The 22,233-nt window shown below is 46.5% G+C and overlaps 1 protein-coding gene across 6 annotated transcripts in view; it reads right to left on the bottom strand.

Moving 5' to 3' along the window:
* Positions 1–4,346: 4,346 nt before the first annotated feature.
* Positions 4,347–22,233, bottom strand: part of Ikbkg (inhibitor of nuclear factor kappa B kinase regulatory subunit gamma) — a 37,458-nt gene continuing 19,571 nt past the window's right edge. For 3 of the 6 annotated variants that reach the window (XM_029561859.1, XM_008829607.3, XM_008829608.3), the window contains exons 4-10: positions 20,171–20,289; positions 18,608–18,760; positions 17,717–17,813; positions 14,221–14,364; positions 13,783–13,925; positions 10,835–10,896; positions 10,290–10,504 (exon numbers count right to left, since the gene is read on the bottom strand). In XM_029561859.1, coding sequence (XP_029417719.1) covers positions 10,365–10,504; positions 10,835–10,896; positions 13,783–13,925; positions 14,221–14,364; positions 17,717–17,813; positions 18,608–18,760; positions 20,171–20,289 — 858 coding nt within the window. In that variant the 3' untranslated portion in view covers positions 10,290–10,364. Of the gene's footprint in view, positions 4,543–10,289; positions 10,505–10,834; positions 10,897–13,782; positions 13,926–14,220; positions 14,365–17,716; positions 17,814–18,607; positions 18,761–20,170; positions 20,290–22,233 lie in introns of those variants that run through there. The other 3 variants (XM_017797281.2, XM_029561861.1, XM_029561860.1) reach the window with 2 other exon arrangements.

Below are 22,233 nucleotides of genomic sequence, written 5' to 3'. Positions count from 1 at the left end.
GAGGGAATTTAAGGGATTCAGTTTCTGATATAATGGTGACATCAGCCCCTGTGTCTACTAGGCCCTTTATGGCAGTTCCATCTAGGAACAGGGTCATTAGTGAGGAGTGGTTGAGGATTGGGAGAGTCCATAATATCTTTCTCATTTCTCCTCTTGTGGGTGGGGCTGAGGGGCACCCCAGGTGGAATTTAAAGGAGCCGAGTCCAGTTGAGGCTGTGACCTACAGTCTTTAGCCCAATGGAACCCTCTATTACACTTGGGGCAGCGAGTCTTGGGGCAGGCTGTACCTCTTGGGCAGTGGCTACGAAAGTGGCCAAGCCCCCCACAGTTCCAGCGGCCTTCCCGTGCGCCAAAGTGGGCAGGTTTTCCTTGGGACAAAAGAGTCTCCAAGGAGGTGGTCAAAGCCTCAATAGGGCCTGCCCTAAGGTCTAAGTCTCTAGTAGGGAGTACCCATTTGTGAATGGTATCATTGTGGACAGGCGTGAGTAGGGATGTTTAGTCCCTCCCAACTTAATTGTTTGATAAGCACCTCTCGGGTGGGTCCAGACTCCACCCTCCCTCTGCTCTACTGACTCCCCTGACTGTTGAATCAAATTACAGAAAAAGACTTGCAGGTCACGGGGGGAGCAACATTTAAGAGCCTTAAAGGCCAAGTCAGAAACTTGTCGAAAATAGGCATGGAGACCAATAGTAGACTGGGAGATGGGGTCAGTATATTGTCCGCGTCCCGTGAGCATGTCCAACTTAATGTTGAGGCCATATTGGAGATTTAGGCATGCCTGGTTTTCAGCCTGATCATCATAGGCTGCGTACCAGTTTAGAAAGACTGAGGGTTCTAAGACTGCCTTTAGTAAGCTATACCAATCATAGTGGGTTTGTAAACGTAAGGACCACTGGCAAAGAACCTGTTTGAAATATGGGGAGTCAGGTCCTGATTGCTCAGCTGCCTTGCAGATAAGAACGAGGTCAGCGAGTGGGGTGGGCAGCCATGGACGCTGAACTGCAATTGGGGCCGACGTTAACCAGAAATGCAGACAAAGGCGGGTGAGGCTTTTAGGAGGGAGGGGCATGTTAGCTGGGGAAGGGGCAGGATGGTTATGGGGGGTAGAGAGTAACTCCTTCCATGGGTATCGGGGCAGGGGAATTTCTAGGCATGGTAGCTCTAGGAGAGTATCCTGAGATATAGGCAAAGGAGCTCCTTCCTTATTGGAAGTGGGTGCAGAGGCTGGGTCCACCTCCAGGTCCGGGAGGTCCGGGGTTGAGGTAATAGCCAGATCTACGCTAGGTTGCTCCCGGCAGTGTTTGTTGTGGGCCAAGATGACTTCCTCAGGAGAGGAGGATTTAAGGCTAGCAATGATGGCTAGGAGGATCAGTACAAACAATGCGGGGGGGGGGGGATCCCTGACCCGACCTCCCTTTTTCGGGCCAGGAAGAGGACCCGTATCCACATGTCAGGGTCCCACGTTTTCAGGGGAGACCCACGGAGCCAAATTAGTGGCTTCATCCCAAAAGTGTTCGATATCTTTTGGTTTCACTTTCAACCCTCTGGTTTTAAGGAGCACCTTGAGTGCTGCTGTTTGTGGTTCCCTGCATTGTGGTGGTAAATTGGCCATTGTGGGAGGGTCTCACTCAGGGGAATTCACCACAAAAGTAGAAGACGAGGGTGACTACCAAGAGGGCACAAAGAAGCACTGTGAGCCACTCGGATGTAAACCGCCCCGACATGTAAAGGTGTATCGGATCCAAATGTCTTGTGCTCAGTGAGGGACTTCTGGAGGCCACACACGGAGGCCACACACGGTATGCCCACACGGTGTCTCCGGGACAGGCAACAGGGTGACCCGAAGCCTGGGCTCTGAGTTCGGGGTGGATCAGCCCTTATGCGAACTCACCGGGACGAGCCAAGGGGGGGGTGCCGACGTGGGCTTCGGGACTACATGGCGGAGTATGCCTCCCTGATCTAACAAACTAGTCCAACAATAAAGATGACAGGGTGGAGGGGACAGAGGAGGGGGCTACTCGCTTACCCTCGAGCAGCCGAAGAAACAAACAAATCCCGGAGCCTACTTACCAAACAAACTGAGGTTCTGGGTGTCACCAACACCGCAGGCAGGAGTCCCTGTTCGGGCACCAGGTGTTGCAGGTTCTCCTCAGGCCAGCTGTGAAGACCCTGACCTGGATCGGGTCCCCTGCCAATTAGGGGGGGCAAGAGGCGCGGAGTCACGACACACAGACTCCGGGAGTTGAGTAGAAGCAAGCACTAGGCGAGGTGCTGCAGGCTCGTTTAATGCAGGAGGGGGCGGGCCTTATATTTCCCTTTTCTCCGCCCCCAAGTCCCTTTAGTCAGCATATTGTTTTCTGATTGGTCCACGCCACGCAGTCTGTCAGCAGTCACTGGGCTCACAAGCAGGGTACGGAGGCATGGGCTCCTTTTGGTGGGCTATTTGTGGACTGAGATGTGAAGTGAATTCTCACCGAATCCCAGGGCTCTGGGTCCGCACCATCTTTGGAGGCCTCCTGCTCCTGTTGTTGTTGTTGTTGTTGTTGTTGTTTTGGGGGATTTTGGTGTTTTTTGGTTTTTTGTTTTGTTTTGTTTGGTGTTTTTGAGACGGGGTCTCCCTATAGCCCCAGCTGGCCTGGAACTCGCTATGTAGACCAGGTTGGCCTCGAACTCACAGAGATCCTCCTGCCTCTGCCTCTCAAGTGCTGGGATTAAAGGTGTGCACCACCACGCCTGGCTAGCAGTCTTTTCTTTTTCCTTAGTTCTCTTTAATAATTCTACATTACAGTTATTTGGATTTATATATCTTATTTGCTCCAATTTCCTACAGTAATTCTTTCAGTAGAATGTTTGGTATTCATGAATACCCATTAGGGCACAGTCTTTATGCCACCTGTTATTACATTATCCTTGCCCTGATGCTGTATCAAGAGGTTAAAAGAAATACATATTTTTCACAAAGAAAAAGTTAATGCTAACATTTCAGAGTCAAAGTTACACACCTCTTCATGTTTACAGTCCCTTTCTGTAGTTTCTTATTCCTTGCACATTTCCAGACTTTTGTTCTTCAAAACAAAATTTGCAGTCCTAGAGATAGAACCTAAGGCCTTGTGCATTCTAGGAAATGCCCTACCACGGAGTCCCAACCTCACACTCGTTTCTTTAAACTTTTTCCTAGGACTTCTTTTTTAATAATTTATTAAGTGTATGAGTGTATTGCCTGCATGTATGTAAGTGCACCTGTGTCATGCAGTGCCCATGGAGGACAGAAGAGGCCATCGGATCCCCTGGAACTGGAGTTACGGACAGTTGTTAGCTGCCATGTGGGTGCTAGGATTCGAACCTGGATCTTCTGCAAGAACAGTGTTAACTGCTGAGCTATCTCTCCAGCCCCATCCTAGGATTTCTTTTATATTTATTTATTCTGTGTGTATGTGTGCACCACAGAGTGCATGTGGAGGTCACAGGACAATTTGAAGGAATTGTCTCACTCTTTCCAACATGTGGGTTCTGGGGATTGAACTCAGGTTGTCAGGCTTGGTAGCAAGTACCTTTACCCACTGAGCCTTCTCACCATCTGTGTTCTGCCCATTCTGCAATGCTTCCCAGGGTGGACACAAAGCCCATGCCCCCAGTTGTCAGCAACCCTTGGATGTGGGTAAAGCCTTATTTCCAGGTCTGGCAGACATGTGTCTATCACAGTTCTGCCAGACTGGCAAATCAAATCCCACCCCGAGCCCTGAGCCTGGGACACTTAGCACCAGTGGAATTCTAGGAAAGCATCCATGTCTGGGTGTCCCTGCTTCCACACTGGCCAGTACATACCATAATTTCCCACTTAGTTCTGTTTCTCAGTGGATGAAGTAGTACCCACCTGCTGCCTAGCCCTCCAGCCTATGCACCTTTAGGGGTCTGTTTTTGCATGCTCAAGAAAGGAGCCTCAGTCTGCTAGAGGAGCAACTGCTGGTGTTCAGTTGGCTGGAACCCTAGGTCTCTGGAGAAAGGATCATTCTACTTATGAGACAACACCTACACCCCACCCGCAGTTCTACCTTTCCAGTTAGTGGAGCAGCATCAGAGCCCATCAACAGGTTGCTTATTAAACAGCTTTAAATGTAAATGTTCCACTTTTCTGTGTCTTCATCTGCACTGCCACAGAGGGTTCTGGGAACTACATAGAACTTAGGTAATGTTTTTGTTATTGTTGTTGTTGTTGCTGTTTTTGACAGAGTCTCCCTAGTCCCAGCACACCTGGAAGTCATTATGTGGACCAGACTGGGCTCAATCTGACAGAGATCTTCCTGCCTCTGCCTCTGCCTTCCAAGGGCTGGGATTAAAGGTGCATGCCACCATACCCAGCAAGCAACATTTTTTAATTATTTTTATTTTATGTGTATGAGTATTGTAACTACATGCACATAAGTTAACCACATTTGTGCAGTGCCTGTGGAGGCCAGAAGAGAGTGTCATATTTTCCTGGAACTGGAGTTACAGACGGTTGTTAGCCACCATGTTGATGCTGGGAACTGAACCTCGGTCTTCTGCAAGAGAAGCAAGTGCTCTTAACCACTGAGCCATCTCTCCAGCCCCTTAGTTAACATTTTTAATGTCAGTTTTATTGAAATCTAATCCACATACAATTCACCCATCTACAGTGTGTGACTCAATGATTTGTAGCATAGTCGCAGACATGTAAACATTAGCATGACCAATTTCAGAATTCTTATGGCCTCCCTAAAAGAATCCTGTACTCATTAACAGTCATTTCTTCCCCACCCTTCACTCCTTTACAGGGACCATCAACAGGCTTTTTGTTTTATGAGATAGGGTCTTGCTAGATAGCCTAATCTGGCCTGGAACTCATAAGCCTCCTGTTTCAGCTTCAAATGCTGGAATTACAGGTATGCTCTACCATGGTCAGATGCAACCACCTATCTTTAGATTCTAAGCCTTTCTGGTAATCATAAGCTGATGGAAAATCCCACTTTGTGTCTAAACTAAAGCTGCTTCAGAGTTTTACAGATGAGGAAACCAAGGCTCAGAAAGTTCACCGATATCCAGTTTGCACTTGTCTCTGTGACCTCAGAATCTGCATTCTTATCTATATACTGTGAAGCACACATGACCTAGCCAAATTCTGTTTTTCTTTTCTGAAACAAAATTTTGTTTTGTAGACTAGGCTTGTCTCAAACTCTTGGCATTCCTCCTTCTACCTCCCAAGTGCTAGAATTACAGACCGGTATGTACTACCATGCCCAACTACCCATTCAAATTCTGAACAAACTTTTTTAAAATGCTAGCCAGACAGGGTGGCACACTTGTAATCCCAGCACTAGAGAAGTTGAGGCAGGAGGATGGCTGCAAATTTAAGGTCACACTGGGCTATACAGTAAGTTCCATGCCAGTCAGGGTAGGACTCTGTGGGGTGGGGGGAATACTGATAGCCTGGGGTTATAGATAAGTAGGTGGTGTGCATGCTTATTTAGCATGTGCAAGGCCCTGGGTTCCATCCCCAGCAACATACAAAAATGCCATACTCATCCTCACCACAGTTCCTAAAATAAGATTCCAGTGCTACCATTTCTAACACATTAATACAATAATTTCTGTCAACTACCAATTACAGTGACAGTGGATATCCATAAAAATACTGACAAAGGAATCCTGGTATTGCTTCAGACAAGTTCAGGCGACCAGTAAACATGTGGTTATCCCTATATTGAGCACCAGTCTAACATATGCCACCAAGTTGGATGGACAAGGCTTATCTCCCTCTAGTGAAAGAGAAAACAGAACAGAAAAGGTCAGTAGTTTTAGCTGATGCAGGGAATTAAATCAAAGTAACATGATTTGGGGTGAAGACTTCAGAGGAAACAGTTTGTTTACACTTAGAACTGAATGACAAAAAGAAGTCAATTGTACAGATTAGAGGACAGAGCCTTTTCAACAAAGGAGACCACAGGAGCAAAGACCTTCAGACACAGAAGCACTAAGTGGTTTTGAGGGAGGAAAAAAAGGCCAGAATGAAACAGTTGGACCTACTGAGATGGGATATGAAGTGAGAACAGAGCAGCAGAGGCTGAGGAAGTTTAGGTCTCAAGCAACAGAAAATCAGTGGAGGACATTAAGCAATGCAGAAACAGGTTCACCAGATCACTCTGGTTGCCACATGAGCAATGGACAATAGAGAGTCTGCAGCCTCAACATGAAACCACCCTAACAGTATAGATAAGATTAAGGCACCCAGGAGGGGATGTCACACAGAGCCTAGCTGGATCTTGAACCCCTTCCCCCAACTGACCTTCCCTTTTCCTAGTCCTCCAGTGGTAGATGGCCCAGGTCCCCAGGTGTGTGAGCCAAAAGCCCAGGAATCACCAGATTCCCCTTCCTCTCCCCTCCATATCCATGATGCTGTCCATGTCGCTGTCCACAGCTCCATACTCAAAACCCTCATGCTGCTTGGACCATCTGTGTAGATCAGCAAAGACCAACTCTTTCCATCACTGTCATCAGTTACTGAACAAAATGTTTTCATAGTGCTATCAAATGTCCACGTTTGTTTGACACTGGTGCTTATAAAAAGAGGAAACACACAAGAGGAGGAAATACACTCCATGTGACAGGAGTGGCAGATACAAGAGATGCAAGTCCAAGAACTGCTGGGGCCTGCCACATACTAGGAGAAGGGCCTGGAATAGGTTTTCCCTCATGAGGAACCCACTCTGCCCACACCTTCATTTTGGACCTCTGCAGGACAGTAAACCCCTGTTGTGTATGCCACCAATCTGTGGTATTTTGTTGCAGCAGCCTTAGGAAGTGTAAGCATCATGAAAGTTGAATTGGCCCTTTGCATCACTGTCATTAACAGTGAATTTTCCTCAGCCACAGAGGAAACCTCAGAGCTGACTGTAATAGCTACTTCCTAAGTATCAAAGTAATGGATGTGAATCAAAGGCATAGAATAAATCAAGACAAAAGGAAAACTTTATTACTAGCAATCTCACCTCCACATCCACCCAAGTGATGGCAGGGTACACACTTGCAGATCTTAGTTATTTCACATTTTATACATCATTTAATCCCCTGGCCTTTTCATACCATGCAACAAAATGTTCAAGACACTGGCCTTGCAGGCCAGTGTCATCAAATACATGGTCTTTGATTTCACCACAGCCTTTCATGATGGTGACAGACAATGGTGCCATGAGGGTCACTCCAATGCAGTAATCACTAAGTATCCAACTGTCTGCAGGTGAAGAGGACTAAGGATGCTTCCAAAGTGCTTGCCCCATCTTGCCAAACAGCCCCATTAAAAGGGACAGCACTGCAAGGGTTCACCTTATCTGAAGCTATCACAAATAGGGCCACAATTTTTCTGATTTTGATATCTGCACCCATATCATTTTGGTTACTGCCATGGGTAAGTCTTCAGTGCTGTGCTTACTGCCTGTCTGGATTTCTCTTGGACATGGACTAGCAGGAGGGGTTCAATTCCAGACCAAACATGCTTCTAGCTATTTGGATTCAGGGTCCACAACTAATAGGACAGGCAGGTCAATTCCCTCAGAAAGCAAGCCAACCAGTTTTTCCAGGTCTGGCTCAATTCCAGAAAAGAAGCATGCCTCATGTTGGGGAAGATGGCAGCATCTCAAAGCCTTGGTATCTAATATGTGGTTAATCTTGCCTCATATTGCAGGGGAAGCAGGTAGAAAGGGCTCCTGGCCTCTGAGAAGGGTACTAGGTACCAACCATTGCCTGGACCCACCCTCAGACTTAGGCTCAACCAGTCTAGGGAGGCCAAGCTAGCGTGTTTCAAGCTCCCAGGTTATTCTGCTGTGCAGCTGGATCACATCTGGTTCCTAATCTCCTTTCAGGAGAGCATACTGGCCAGAAGAGCACCTATGCATCTTTGTTCATCCAAGAAGTACGAAGCTCAACATTCCACAGCCAGTGCAGGTGATCCAACAGCTCTCTCCTGCTGTAGCCCACCTGCCTTTCCCATTCATGCCCCCTGGGCCCTGAGAGCAGGGTAGTACCTTCAAGAGCCCTGAAGCCCTCCAAACTCTGCAGCATAGTGGTCACCATCCCCCTAGATACTAAGTTCCTCTAGCAGAACTGCAAGTCTTGGAGGAATCTGCACTTGGGCTGCATTTGCTCAGGCTGGGACGAGGTCCTTAGTCTAACTTGAGTGGTAGCTCCTAAAAAATTTGTGCAAGCCCAACCCTCAGAACTTGGGAACATGACTTTATTTGGGAAAAGGGTCTTGGTAAGTGTAATGAGATAAGGCTCTCATGCTGGAGATCCTCCTGGATCCTCCAATCAGACCCCACATCTACAATCTGGTGTCCTTATGAGATGGAAGGGAGCAAACAGAGACTATGTGGCTTAGAAGCAGACGTTAAGCCAAGGACACCAAGGACAGCTGGAAACCAGCAAAGGCTGATAGAAAATCCAGAAGTGATTCTCAGAACCATCAGAAGAAACTTAACTTTTGGCTTCCAACTGGGAAGGGGGAATTTTGGCTGTTTCAAGTCTGCAGGAATTGTTAGACCAGGAGAGTCAGGCACTGCCCCAAAACCTAACCAAACCAAAACAAACCGAATGGAACTAAACCAATAGTACTCCTGTAGGAAAATTAAGGCTAGGTATTTAATAAAGAATTCATGAGCTAAGAATTTGTCTGTGCCTTTAACATTTTCCCAAAGTTCCATCTGATAGACACCTGGGCTTTAGGAAATGGAACACTCCCCCTCCCCTGCAAATTCTGAGAAAGGTCACAGCTCAAGATTAATTGTTTAATGTTTTATTTATTATTTTTATTTTATGTGTATGAGTGTATTGCCTGCATGTGTGTAAGTGCACCTATGTCATGCAATGCCTGCAGAGGTCAGAAAAGCACGTCAGACTCCTCTGAAACTAGAGTTATGGATAGTTGTTAGCTACCGTGTGGGTGCTGGGACTCAATCCCAGGTCCTGTGCTAGAGCAGACAGTGCTCTTAATTGCTAAGCCATCTTTCCAGCCCTCAAGATTATTTTTTAAAGATTTTTTAATTTGAATTCTAGTCAGACTTTTCACTGTTAATGGGCAAGAAGCCCTGTAAATAAAAAGCCCAGGGATGGATTCAAAGATTCCACTCAGAACCATGGAAGCTTGGAGGAGTGTAGGAAGGCGGCTCAGACAAGAAGAGTCAGCGATGCGAATTTGTTGCAGTCTCTCAACTCCAACTTCCTTTCCTTTGCTAGAATTACAGGGCTAATATGCATGGCCGTGAGACCTCAGGAAACATCCAGAACCCCTAGAACCTTGCAAAACAAGTGAAGAGTCCCCTTGTTCATAATCTGCCAGTCACTGCCAAATGGCTCCCAAGGCAGGACATTTGGGCTAGTGGACGATAATAGCATCACAAACTGTGGCCATCACCATTCACATAGGACAATATGCTTGGCAAACACAAGAGCACACTGGTGTCAGAAAAAGAAAAGTGGGCATGTGCAACACCTGTCAGACCACAAAGTAGTCCCAACTCCAAAGCTGAAGCAATGGGAATAAGAAATGGGTACATCAAATACATAAACAGTAACAGATTCAAAGTGGGACAAGACGTGTGCTTTCTGTGACAGTCAAGAGCTATCTGGCTATAACCAAAGAGTTCCCCAAAGCCTAGGAACAAAGGGTAATGACCCAATAAAACATGGGCAGAAAATCTGAAAAGCCACTAATTTCCTGCAGAGAAAGAAGGACCTGCGCACTCAGTGAAGAACAGCACATCTAGGAGACAGCAAAGATCCAAAGGTCTGCTCACCTCATCCCTGGCAAGGGCTCCAGTGCCACATCTAAGCATCTGTCCCAAAAGTACACACGGATCAAAGCACAAGTACTTTCACTGCACCATTATTTCTAGTAGGGAAAGTTCGGGAAATTTCCCAAATATCCATCAGAGACAAGTGGCTAACACACCATGCTATAGCCCCTGTGTACTATATGTCCCTGTGTACTATATGTCCTGCAGCTCAGGGTAGGCAAGGCACCAGCTGGAGAGAGGCAGAGCTGCATCCAGCTCTGCTTGAAGAAAGGGTGCTCCCTGAGAGACCTTGGCTTCCATTGTAAACTCCCCAGGGAAATGGGAGGAGAGAGAGGAAGAAGACATCAGAGGCAAGTGGCTCAGGCACACAGAAGAAAAGGCAAAGTGCAGAGTATGAGGGCTGGCTGGGCTGTCTAGTCTGACAGGGTGACTAGAGACAGAAGGGCAGAAGCAAGGGTCTGCCAGCTCCGCTTTTAATTGTAGAGTAGGCAGATGGGAGAGGAAAGCTCAGGTTACATTGTTCAGGCATGGTATCCCAGATGGCCTTGCATCTGCCAGTCCTACTCAATGCACTCCATGACATGTATCTGTAGAGTGTCCATATCAGGAGCTTGATACTGGCACTTGGGACAACAGAAGTCAGGTGGTTCCTCAGGAGGGCTTCTCCTCTGGTTGGGGATGGGTGGATGAAAGGAGTGAGCTAAAAAAAACAAAACAAAACAAAACAAAAAAAACAAAAAACCAGATACCAGCTGTATAGGCTTCATGTACAGTCTGGGTAGACCTCAAAGGGAAGGAGGGAACGGCAAGGTACAGAGACCTGATGGGACCACTCTATATGACTACATGTGTGGCAGGGAGTCACGTTTACATTCCTCCTGTAGCCTCAAGGTGGTGTGGCTACTGATAGGGGTGGCCAAAAACAGCTCCGAGAATGAGAGCAGCATGGAGGCTAGCACACACTTTCCCTCAGCACAGATTCCCTAGCTGCCAGCTCCTCCCACAGCCTGATGCCCATTTCTTCACTCACCTGGAACAGTGGGTAGAGGGGGCTGGGAAGTCTCTACATGCCGCTTCCTCATATCCTCAATCCTTTGAAAACAGAAACCATTTATTCAATGCTAACAGTTTTTTAAATGTATATACAGCTTTACTGAGATGTAATTCATGTCATACAAGTCACGGTTTAAGTATCATTCAGTAGTTTTTACTACATTCAGCACATCCAATCATCACCATAATTTTAGAATATTTTCATCATCTCAAAACAGAAACTACACTTACTTATTAGCAATCACTGCCCACGTTCCCCCTGTGTTAGTTTCCTCAGCAGCTTGTCACAAACTATCAAAAACTTAGTGGCTTAAAATGACAGAAATAAGTGGTGTCCTACATCCTTGACTCCAACCAGGAAATGCAAACAACCTAGATGTGGTACATTTACACAATGGAATATTATTGAGCTGTCAAGAAAATCTAAATTGTGAAATTTACAGGTAAATGGATGGAATTGGAAATATCCTGAGCAAGGTAACCCAGACTTAAAGGGGAATGATGGAAAAGGGGGAAACTAATGAGACAAGAAGGTTAAATGGAGTACGGGATGGGAGGGCAGGATAGAGAAGGGAGTATTAGAGATGAAGCTTTCTAAAATGTACAAATATACAATATAAAGAGTTTAAATGGAGTTACCCTATAATAGGGTAACAGTGCCCTTACCAGACACTATAGGCAAGCAAATAAAAAGTCAATGTCAGGAATGAACTCCTTTTTTTGCAATTATTGACCTACAGAGGTCCCATAGACTTTCAACCGATACTGGCAATTGCCATTGCTGTTTGCCTTTCCAGAATTTGATGGTAAGTCCCTACTGCTGAAGACACTACATACTTGAGTCATAGAACAAAGACGGAGAAGTCAAGCTGGTCCTGACCTCAAAGCTTCATCTCTACTGGCTAACTTTCACAATACTAGAAGGTGCTATGCATGCTACTGGAAAAGAAAGGTATGCATCAACCCTACCCAGCTGTGAACCCTATGAGCTCCAATGACAATGGGCCTACCAACATATGCCCACTGGTACAATAGTGGCACAAATGTTATAGGAATAATCAAACACTTTCTGGTTGGATTTAAGGCTTACTCCACAAAATGGAACCCATACCTGACACCATATCAGGGCTAAGAACCTATGGTTATATAGGTCATAGACACTACTACTACTATCCTGCTAAATGGACATAGTATTAAACCAACTCCTAGTGACTTATTGTTATACTCACACATTAGTGCATCTCTCATCTTCTCATCAGAGAAGCTTCTTTTTACAGCAGATGGGAATTAACATGGAGACCCACAACTGGTCAACATGCAGAGGATAAGAGACTAGAGTGCTAAGCCCTAATTGGGACATATATATCACACCCTGCCAAAACTTAGGGATTTCCTTGGAAGAGAGGGTGGAAAGACTGTTAAGAGCCAGATGTGGTGATAACTACAACCAAACACCGTTTTCCAGACATAACAAGGCAGGTGGACCTATGAATTCATAGCACTTGTGACTTGTGACAGCATGCACAAGACCTGCTCAAGCTCAAGGCAAACAAAATCCCAGCATGGGGCGGGGGGGGCAGCTGAGGAGCCCTAGCTGAGGAGCTATTGACAACTAATAGGTGCTAGGAAATAGAAAACGGTTTTTGTTTTTGGAAGGTTTGGTTTTGTTTTGTCTTGTCTTGTTTTTTGGTCTTTTTGAGACAGGGTCTCCCAGTAGCCTCAACTGGCCTAGAACTCACTATGTAGACCAGAATGGCCTTGAACTGAGATCAAAGGCATGTGCCACCACACCTGGCCCTTCATTTTTATTTTTTAGCTTTAAGGATGTTCTCGGCGTGATGGCGCACACCTTTGATCCCAGGCAGAGGCAGGCAGATTGCTGTGAGATCAAGGCCAGCCTGGTCTACATAGCTAGTTCCATGCCAGCTGAGGCTACAGGGAGACCCTTTCTCAAAAAAGAAAAAAAAGGATGTGACCACTGGCAGGATGGTAGGGATATTTGGACAACACAAATTGGACTAGATGGGCTTTTTTCTTTTAACTTTTAAAAAAAATTATTGGGAATATATGTATATAAGGTGCTTTGATCAAATCCATGCCTATTCCCTCCCCTCCAACTCCTCCCATATCTCCCCATCACTTTTTCCTGACAACTTCGTGTACTCTTTTTTAAATTTTTTTATATTTTTATAGGGCTTTTCGCTATTCTAACATGGCCATGAAGTTGAGTGGGTATGGAGGTGGGGGTGGATCTGAGAGAAGAGTGGGGAGGGAGGGGAATATGATCAAAATAAATTGTATAAAATTCTCAAAGAATAAAAATATTTTTTAAAAACAAAACAAAAAAATGACAGAAATGTGGTTTCATAATGCAGAAGGCCAGGTGTCCTAAATCAAGCTTCTGACTGGGCAGAAGCACCATGCCCTCCCCTAGATGCTAGTGGTTTCCAGAGTCCTTGGGACTCCTTGGCTTGTAGCTCAGTCTCTGCTGTGGCTTTTTCTATTTTCTTCACGTGGTGCTTCTACATAGATCACAGTTAATTTACTGAATTTAGGGACCCCACTGTGGCCTTATGTTAACTACTTACATCTGTGAAGATCCTATTTCCAAATGGGGTCATATTCTGAAGTTTTAGGTAGATATGAATTTGGGATGCTATTCAACCCTATGTATCTCTATAAACACTCCAGTCTTAGACAACCTCTCAATGCATGCACTGTTGTGAAGCACCTAACTGGACCATTAAGAAAGATCACTATTGGAAGGACAGGACACAGGGAGAGCAGTGAGAGGTACAGAGAACCTAACACAAAAGCCAAGAGCCATAAATCTCCTGAAGTTACTACTGGGTGTTGCCTAGTATGTGTGTACTCCATGTGTGCCTGCTCTACTCAGTGGTTATCTTGACACTCCCAGCGGCCTACCTGGCTGATTCATGGCAGCCGGCCTTCAGCTTGCTGAACTCGCGCTGCAGCTGTTCCAGCTGCTCCTGCAAAAGTTCCTTCTTCTCCACCAGCTTTTCTCGAGCCTGCCTCTCAGCCTGGAAGTCAGCCTTATAGATATCCGCCTGGCAAATTGAACAGAGGTATGCCCATAACCCACCAGCTGCCCATCAAGCACTCCATGCCACACCTCAGGGGAACAGGGCCCTATCTTGTCCCCCAAGACCCCATGATAGTACACAGGTAACAGATATGACAGCCTATGACCACCTGGGCACTGACAGATCAATTAACAGTCCGACAGACTCAGAAAAACAGAGGCCACCGCAAAACAATGCTGAAGAGGTTCACCAGGCCCCAGTGCTTGGATGGGAGGGTGAATGGGCTACTCATGTAGGGGGCAGGAAGCAGAGCCCTTACCTGGGCCTTCAGAACTGGCACAGTCTCCATCACTATTTTGTGCTGCTCAGCCTCCTCTTTCAACTTGTCAATCAATTCCTGCTTGGCCACCAGCGCCTCCTCGGCTTGCTGTAGCTGCTGCCTGACATCCTCCAGCTGCATGCCCTAGAGAAGAACAAGGAGTGCTGTCCACTGCTCTGAGAATCCAGAGGGACAAAGGGAATCCCTGGCTCTCCAATGCTGCGGCAACACCAGTCCCTTTGACCTATGGGCCAATGACAGGACCTCCATGTGTGCAGGAAGAAGACTACATCCTGTCATGGCCCGAAAGGACAGAAAAAATGCTGAAGTCCTTCTCAGGGTGCACAGGGATCTTAGGACTGAGGGGACCGCTGAAGTTCTAAGACTCCCAGTCCAGCAGTCCAGAGTCATTTCTTTCACAGAATCGTCAGCTAGGCCGCCTTCCTCTGACTCTTCAAGGATAGGCACCACCTCCTCCTAAGGCTGTCAATTCCACACTGAGCAAGTACCATGCAATAACCCTCCACTGACAGCAGGCCCACCACACACCCAGCAATGCTGCCACTCTGCTAACTTGGTCAAAGGTCTGCACATCACACACACTTTTACAGACCCTATACACATGCGCACACAGACCCCACCAAGAATTCCCTCCAGAAATTAAGCAGCCATTGATTATGTGTATACACGTCTGTCTATATGCCATATGTGCAGGTGCCTGCAGAGACTAGAAGGGGGCATCAAGTCTCCTGAACTGGAGTTACATGTGGTTGTTAGCCGCCTAATGTGGGTACTGGGGGACCAAATTCTTCCAGGTTTTCTGGAAGAGCCGCAAACACTCTTAACCACTGAAACATCTATCCAGCCCCTTAAGCAGTCATTTTGTAGCTAAATCTTCCTCATGTGACCCAGTTTCAATCTTAATCCTTATAAATCTCTTCTGGGTACATTCATGGTTGTCAATGTCCTTCTTAAAATGTAATCACTAGAATGTTGGTCATGGTGGCACACACTTAAAATTCCAGCACTTAGGAGATGGAGGCAGGAGAATCTGGAGTTCAAGGCCAGCCTGGACTACATAAAATCCTGTCTCAAAAAACTGCCTGCATAGTGGCATACACCTTTAGTCCCAGAACTCAGGAGGCAGAGGCAGAAGGATCTATATAGCAACTTATAGGTCTTTTCCTACAGGAAAACCCTGTCTCAAAAAATAACAAAAAAATAAAAACCCTAAAAATTGGTCTGGGCTAAGCTGGAGTGGTGGTCCCCTCCCATGAAACTGAAGCTATGGTCCCCAACCATAAGCCACAGTTCCACACTCCTCTGGTGGTACTGATGGTGGAGCAAATTGGAGGATGGAGGATTGCCTGATGTTGGCCACCAGTTTCAGCCTTCTCTGAGTAACTGTATTCCCCACAGTCTCCCTCCCCCAAGGTCCCAAGTTGTGCATGGCAGTGGCTTTGCCCCTGTGTTGGGCTTATGCTGGGGACAGGGGAGGTCTCTGTCATTTGAAGATTCTAGTCTGATTCTCCAGAACGAGCTTCCCACCTCCCCTAAGGGCTAGCTGTGGTCTTGACTCTACATGTGGTCCTGGGCATCCAGACCTTGACATTGGTCCTCTCCCATTTCCAGGCACTGAGAGGTTTCCCATCACTTTACTATTACTCTTCTACAACCCCAGTGCACCTTCACATGTGCCCTACAGAAAATATAAATCATCTAACTGAACTTCTAGAGATAAAAATCACAGTCTAAAAAGTTGAAAAAAATTACTTTAATAACTAAACTGATAAAATTCTCAAAGTACGGGCTGGAGAGATGGCTCAGCAGTGCCCACAGAAGTCAGAAGAGGGCATCGGGTCTCTTAGAACTGGAGTTACAGATGGTTGTTAGCTGTCATGGGTGTACTTACATGCAGGCAATACACTCATATATATAAAATAAAAATAAAATATAAAAAATTCTCAAAAATTATGTAATTGTATTTAAGAATGTAAATTCACATTGCCAGGCGTAGTGGCCCACACCTTTAGTCCCAGCACTTGGGAGGCAGAGGCAGGCAGATTTCTGTGAGTTCAAGATCAGCCTGGTCTACATAGGAAGTTCCAGGCCAGCTGTCTCAAAAAAAAATCAAAATGTAAATTGATAATTCTATGTATCTACAATTTTTGAGTATTTTTCACTGACAAAAGTATACTACCAAGTTTCAACAATACTGTGAAATTTATCACTGTTGCTGTAATATGAGTTTGGCATTCACTCCCTTTCCAAATTCTCCAACATATACAAAGTTTTTGAATGTAATCATATTTTTTTTTAAAGTAATTCTAATAGGGGCTGGAGAGATGGCTCAGCAGTTAAGAACACTGGCTGTTCTTTCAGAGGACCTGGGTTTGAATCCCAGAACCCACATGGCAGCTAACAACTGTTCATAACTCCAGTTCCAGGAGATCCGACAGCCTCTTCTGTCCTCCACGGGCATTGCATGATACAGGTGCACTTACCTACATGCAGGTAATACACACATACACATAAAAATAAACAAAATTTTAAAAAGAATAAAAAATAAAGTAATGCTAATAAAAAATTTTCAAAATTAAAAAAAAAAATGGCTGGGGAAATAGTTGCCAGTAAAATCCTTGAGAGGACCTAAGTTCAATCCCCAAAACCCACATTTTAAAAAGCCGTGGGGCTGGAGAGATGGCTCAGGAGACAAAAGCACTGGCTGCTCTTCCTGAGGACTGGAGTTCAGTTCCCAGCATCCACATGGTGACTAAATTTAATTTCATAGGCTCCAACTCCCTCTTCTGGCCTTCACAGGCATTGCATCCATGGATGTAGTTAACATAGAAACAGGCAAAACACTTAAGCACATGAAAACCATTGCTTGACTGGATAAGACTTAACATGTATGACAGAATACATGAAGTCTGGTTGGGGGATGGGGAGCATGGATGAGGGGAGAGGTCTAAATTTGATTAAGAACTGTTGCATGAAATTATAAAAGCTCAATAAAAAATAAAAATAAATTAAATAAAAATAAATTAAAATTATTTTTTTAAGCTGGCCTTGTATAGCTCATGAGGAAAAACACCAAGGTTGTCCTTGGTCCTCCACATGCATGCGTGCACACACATGTGCACACACACAAACACACACAAACAGCGATCACTTGAAACTACCAAGTTTAGGTCTGATGAAGAAAAACCCAAAAAGACCTCTGAGTAACCCTACAAACACTTCAGGAGATCCCCTAGCTCTGAGTAGGAGGGAATGGCCATACAGAAAACCAATCCTGTCCCCACAGGCAGAGCATCTGAAGGTACCAAGCTCAGTCACATAGCTGTGGCCCTGATGAAAGTCTCAGTCAACTTGAATGTCCCTTCCAAAAGCCAACTCTGCCAGGCCTCAAGGATCATGCTGTTCTCTGTCCTTGGTACAGAGTGGGAGGAAGGGGAGAAGCTCTTCCTGTATAGCCCAGGACAGCCATACTTACTCGCTTGCGCTCTCCGCTTGCCATGCTATTCTTGATGTGGTTGTCATAGTCTTGGAAGAGCTGGTGATAGGCCACCTGCAACTGAGCCAGCTTCCGCCTGTGTAAAACGAGCTGTCACTGGAGGAACTGCTTTGTCCCAGTGCATCCACAGCTTGCCTGGCACAGCTTTACCCTCTTCCTTCTTGTCCCATAAGATGATGGAATGTGGGCTTTCTGAATTACATCTGGGCTCCTGAGGCCTTCAACTCTAAGGCAGGCTTTGTTGACTACAAGGATTCATTGCAACTAACCTGGCTGCCAAATAGTTCATGTTTTCCTTAAAGCCAAATATCTTAGGATGTTTGCAATAAGGATGGGGGTACAGCTCAGGAGTAGAGCCTTTGCCTAGTGTGCTAAAGACCCTGGGTTCCATTGCCAGCATCAAAAAGAAAACAAGTGAAATGTTTGTAATAAAATGGCACCTTCATAAACAGCAGAGAGGCAGTGAGACTGTTGTAGATGAACGGAAACTCCAAAGGCATGTCAAAGAAAGGACTTTGGGATACTGAACCAATAGATAGGTTAAGAGCCAACAGATAGGTTAAGAGCCTGAGGTGTAAGCAGTGTTGAGTCTAGATAAGATTTTAGGGCCAGCTTGTGGCTACTAATGGTTCCTTGTTCTCTGTATACCAGGAGCATATTCTAACTATGGGGGAAAGAACCTATGCAGGCTGTACACTGAATGTGGACTGGATCATAGAAAATATTCTGTTTACATATAACAGTTGACTCTGTCACTACCACGGCAAATGGAGACAGCCCCACTACACACAGCTAGTCCCTATCAGGGCTCCCCAGAAAGCACTGTAAGCCATCTGGCATACCAGAGCTCCACCCATTCCAGCGACTCACTTCTCCTCTGAGGCAGCCTGGCGTTCCATGCGCAGGGCAGCCTCCACACTCTGGTTCTGCATGCGCAGCTGGTCCACCTGCACACTGTGCTGCTGCTGCAACACCTCCTGTTCACTCTCCAGCTGCCTGACCTGCTCGTTGACTGCTCGCACCCTGGCATGCAACAAAGGAAAATGCACTGAAGGGGCTGTGAGCAAGGCAGCTTGGAGAACACACTGGGACTGCATGCTGACTTCACGTGGCAAGAGACAAGGACAGTGGCAAGGCAGCAGCTGGAAAATGGTAGATAAGGAGCCACCCCGACACATGCTTGCTTTCGTGCAGGAGCCCAAAAGGCAACTGTGTGCACATGGCAAGGTCACCTGGAAGCCAGGACAAGGAGGCAGACCATGAAGCTGGTTGCTGGGGCCAGGTGGGAGAAGCCCCTGGGAAGGTGCCAGAACAGTCTGGGTGGAAGGGTATGAAGAAAGACTGTTCTACAAGCAGCAAGGAAACTGCCCATCTGGGTATGTTAGCATTGAGCTCAAAGATGAAGAGGGGCTGCTGTGCTGCTACTGCTCACAGCTTAGCTGGGGTCCCAGGCACTCTTCTGGGAGGCTTAGGTTCCAGACCTGGACCACATGGCCTTGTGAGACAGAACGTGGCATCAATAGCCTTGGCAGGAAATTCATCTCTCCTTCTACACTCACTATAAAAGCTTAAGTTGTTTCATCTAAATCACCCATAGCCCCAAAAACTCCTGATCAAACCCACAGCATCCCACAGCTTCCCTTAAGCTCAAGTTGCCAGGTTCCCACTCCATCACCTGGTACCATCCAGATGCCCACTATAGGGGCAATGGTGGGCATTTCCATGGGTCTCTGAGGTGGCCTATGGCTGCAAGTCACCCCAACTCTGAAAAGGCAGGCCTGAGTTATTGGGCCTGCTCCCCATTAGCATTTTCTCACATTGCCCTCCCTCCCCAGCCACCACCAGCAAACTCCCCTTCCTCCTGCAGGGCAGTAGTCCTCACAATTGCTCTACAAACACACTGACCACCTATGTACTAGCTGGGCCACAGCAGGGCCATCCTGTCAGCTACATTCAACTATCTGGTGAACAGCAGCAACACAGTCAGTGTAAGAGTAACAACAGCACCCATACCTGTGACCCATTTATCCCACTTGGCAATCCAATCCACTTAGCAAAAGAGAGTGACAGGCCCAAAGCCACTAGTTGGCAAGATCTTCCCTGGACTAGTGCAAGTTCCTCCCTGGACTAGTGCAAGTTCTCTGTGCTGCTCTGATACTCTCTCTGGACTATTTGGCCATGGCCTACACCAAATACTCATTTTTCTGCCAGGAGTTCAAAATGCTGGTGTATACATGTCGTAGAGGATGTCAATATGATCAGTTCCCAACAGAAACATAGGGTTCAGAGTTTCTAGTGAGATGTGGCCAGTGTGGGTTCTATGCCTTTCATGGAGAGTGACTGTGGAAGTGTCTCCAGTCTTCACCAATGACTTCTTCCTGGTGGGTCACACCTTGGAAGGGGCTCCAGGGCTAGCTTCCCCTCCCCACTCACCTGCCCTCCAAAGCCTGTCGTTCCTTGGTGGCAGCCTCCAAGCGACTCTGGCTCTCCTGGAGCTCCCCTAGCAATGATGTCACCTGGGCTTTCACTGAGGCCTTGTCCTCAGCCATCTGCTATAAAAGAAAAGGTCACTTTGTGTTAGTGCTGCTTTGTCCAGTGCAATTCTTGGCATCCCTAAGACACAAGACTGGAGGCAGCCTGCAAGCAGCTGACACGATGATGCCCTGAGGGATTCTCCCACGCTCAGCACGTACAAACCTAGGTACCCTGAAGCCTCATTAAGCTAATCACCCTGGCAAATCACCCACCTTGATTCTCACTACCAGCTGAGATGCCTAAGCCAGTCTCCTCCCAGCCCTCCCCACCTCATCTCATCCCTCACCTCTGGCAGCTGCCTGGCCCAGCAAAGTAACTTAGGCAATGGGAAGGGATCAAATCCTAGGTGCCCACATCTCCAGAAACTGTCCTCATCCTTGTGGATAGTAACACAAAACTCCAAAAGGGCATAGGAACACAGAGGTAGCTCAAGTGTTGCACAGTTGCTCACAGTTCAGCCTCTGTCATGGTCACTAGATCATAAGGGCTGAACTTGGATGTCATGTAGCTATGAGCCCAGCATAGAACCTTTCTTGGCCTCTGAGACACAGTGTTAAAAGAAGACCACACTGGGGCTGGGTATGCTGGTGCATGCCTTGAATCCCAGCACTCAGGAGGCAGAGGTAGGCAGATCTCTGAGTTCAAGGCCAGCCTAGTCTACATAGTGAGTTCAACTGAAGCTATAGGGAGACCCTGTCTCAAAAAGACCAAAAAGAAAAAAAAAAACAAAAAAAAAAACCCACAAACACAGAAATGAATGCACACACTAAATGTTATATACATATACATATACACACATACATTATATATATACATATATATATATATATATATGTATATATATAAACAAACACTGAGAACTGGAAAAACTAAAAGACTTGACCAAACTTTAACCTTTTTGGAAATAAGGGTTTTACTATGCAGCCCAGGTGTTCTAGTCTGTATCTCTATTGCTGTGACCAAAACCAACTTGGGGAGAAAAAGATTTATATCACTTCCTGATCATAGTTTATCACTAAGAGAAGTCACATCAGGAATTAACTATAGGAACTTGGAAGTAGGGAATGAAGCACAGACCATGGAGGACTACTGCTTACTGACTTGCTACTCTAGCCTATGCTCAGCACTATTTATATAACCCAGTACACCACCCACAGTAGTCTAGGCCCTCCCACATCACTCAACAATCAAGAAAATGCCTCATGGGGCTGGAGAGATGGCTCAGTGGTTAAGAGCACTGAATGCTCTTACAGAGGACCCGTGTTCAGTTCCCCACATCCACACGATGGCTAACAACTGTCCTTAACTCGGGTTCCAGGGGATCTGACACATTCTTCTGGCCTCCATGGGCATTACATCAGTGCATTTACATACACACAGGCAAAACACCCATACACATATAATGAAGGGAGGGAGGGAGGGACGGAAGGAGGGAAGGAAGGAGGGAAGGAAGGAGGGAAGGAGGGAAGGAAGGAGGGAAGGAAGGAGGGAAGGAAGGAGGGAAGGAGCTGGGTGTGCTGGTGCATGCCTTTAGTCTCAGTACTCAGGAAGCTTTGAGATCAAAGCCAGCCTGGTCTATATAGTGAGCTCCAGGCCCACTGGGGCTATAGGAAGACCCTGTCTCAAAAAGACCAAAAAGAAAAGAAAAGAAGAGAAGGGAGGAAAGGGGAGGAGAGGAGAAGGAAAGGGAGGGGAGGGGAGGGAAGAGAGAAGGAAGGAGGGGAGGGAGGAAGGGAGGAAGGGAGGAAGGGAGGAAGGGAGGAAGGAAGGGAGGGAGGAAGGAAGGAAAAGCAAGCCTCAGAGAATGGCCAGACACGGCCACGGGCTAATCCAACGGAGGCTTGCTTCAAATGAGGTTCTCTCATTCCAGGTGTGTTGTCTTAGTTTGTTCTCCATTGCTGTGACAAAATGCTCTGACCAATACCAACTTGGGGAGGAAAGGGTTTATTTGTCTTACATCT

The sequence above is a fragment of the Nannospalax galili genome, unplaced genomic scaffold (assembly GCF_000622305.1).
Source record: "Nannospalax galili isolate Female #2095 unplaced genomic scaffold, S.galili_v1.0 scaffold513, whole genome shotgun sequence".
NCBI classification, from domain to species: Eukaryota; Metazoa; Chordata; class Mammalia; order Rodentia; family Spalacidae; genus Nannospalax; species Nannospalax galili.
Note: the sequence above shows the minus strand (reverse complement) of the source record. Positions and strands in the feature narration are given on the sequence as shown.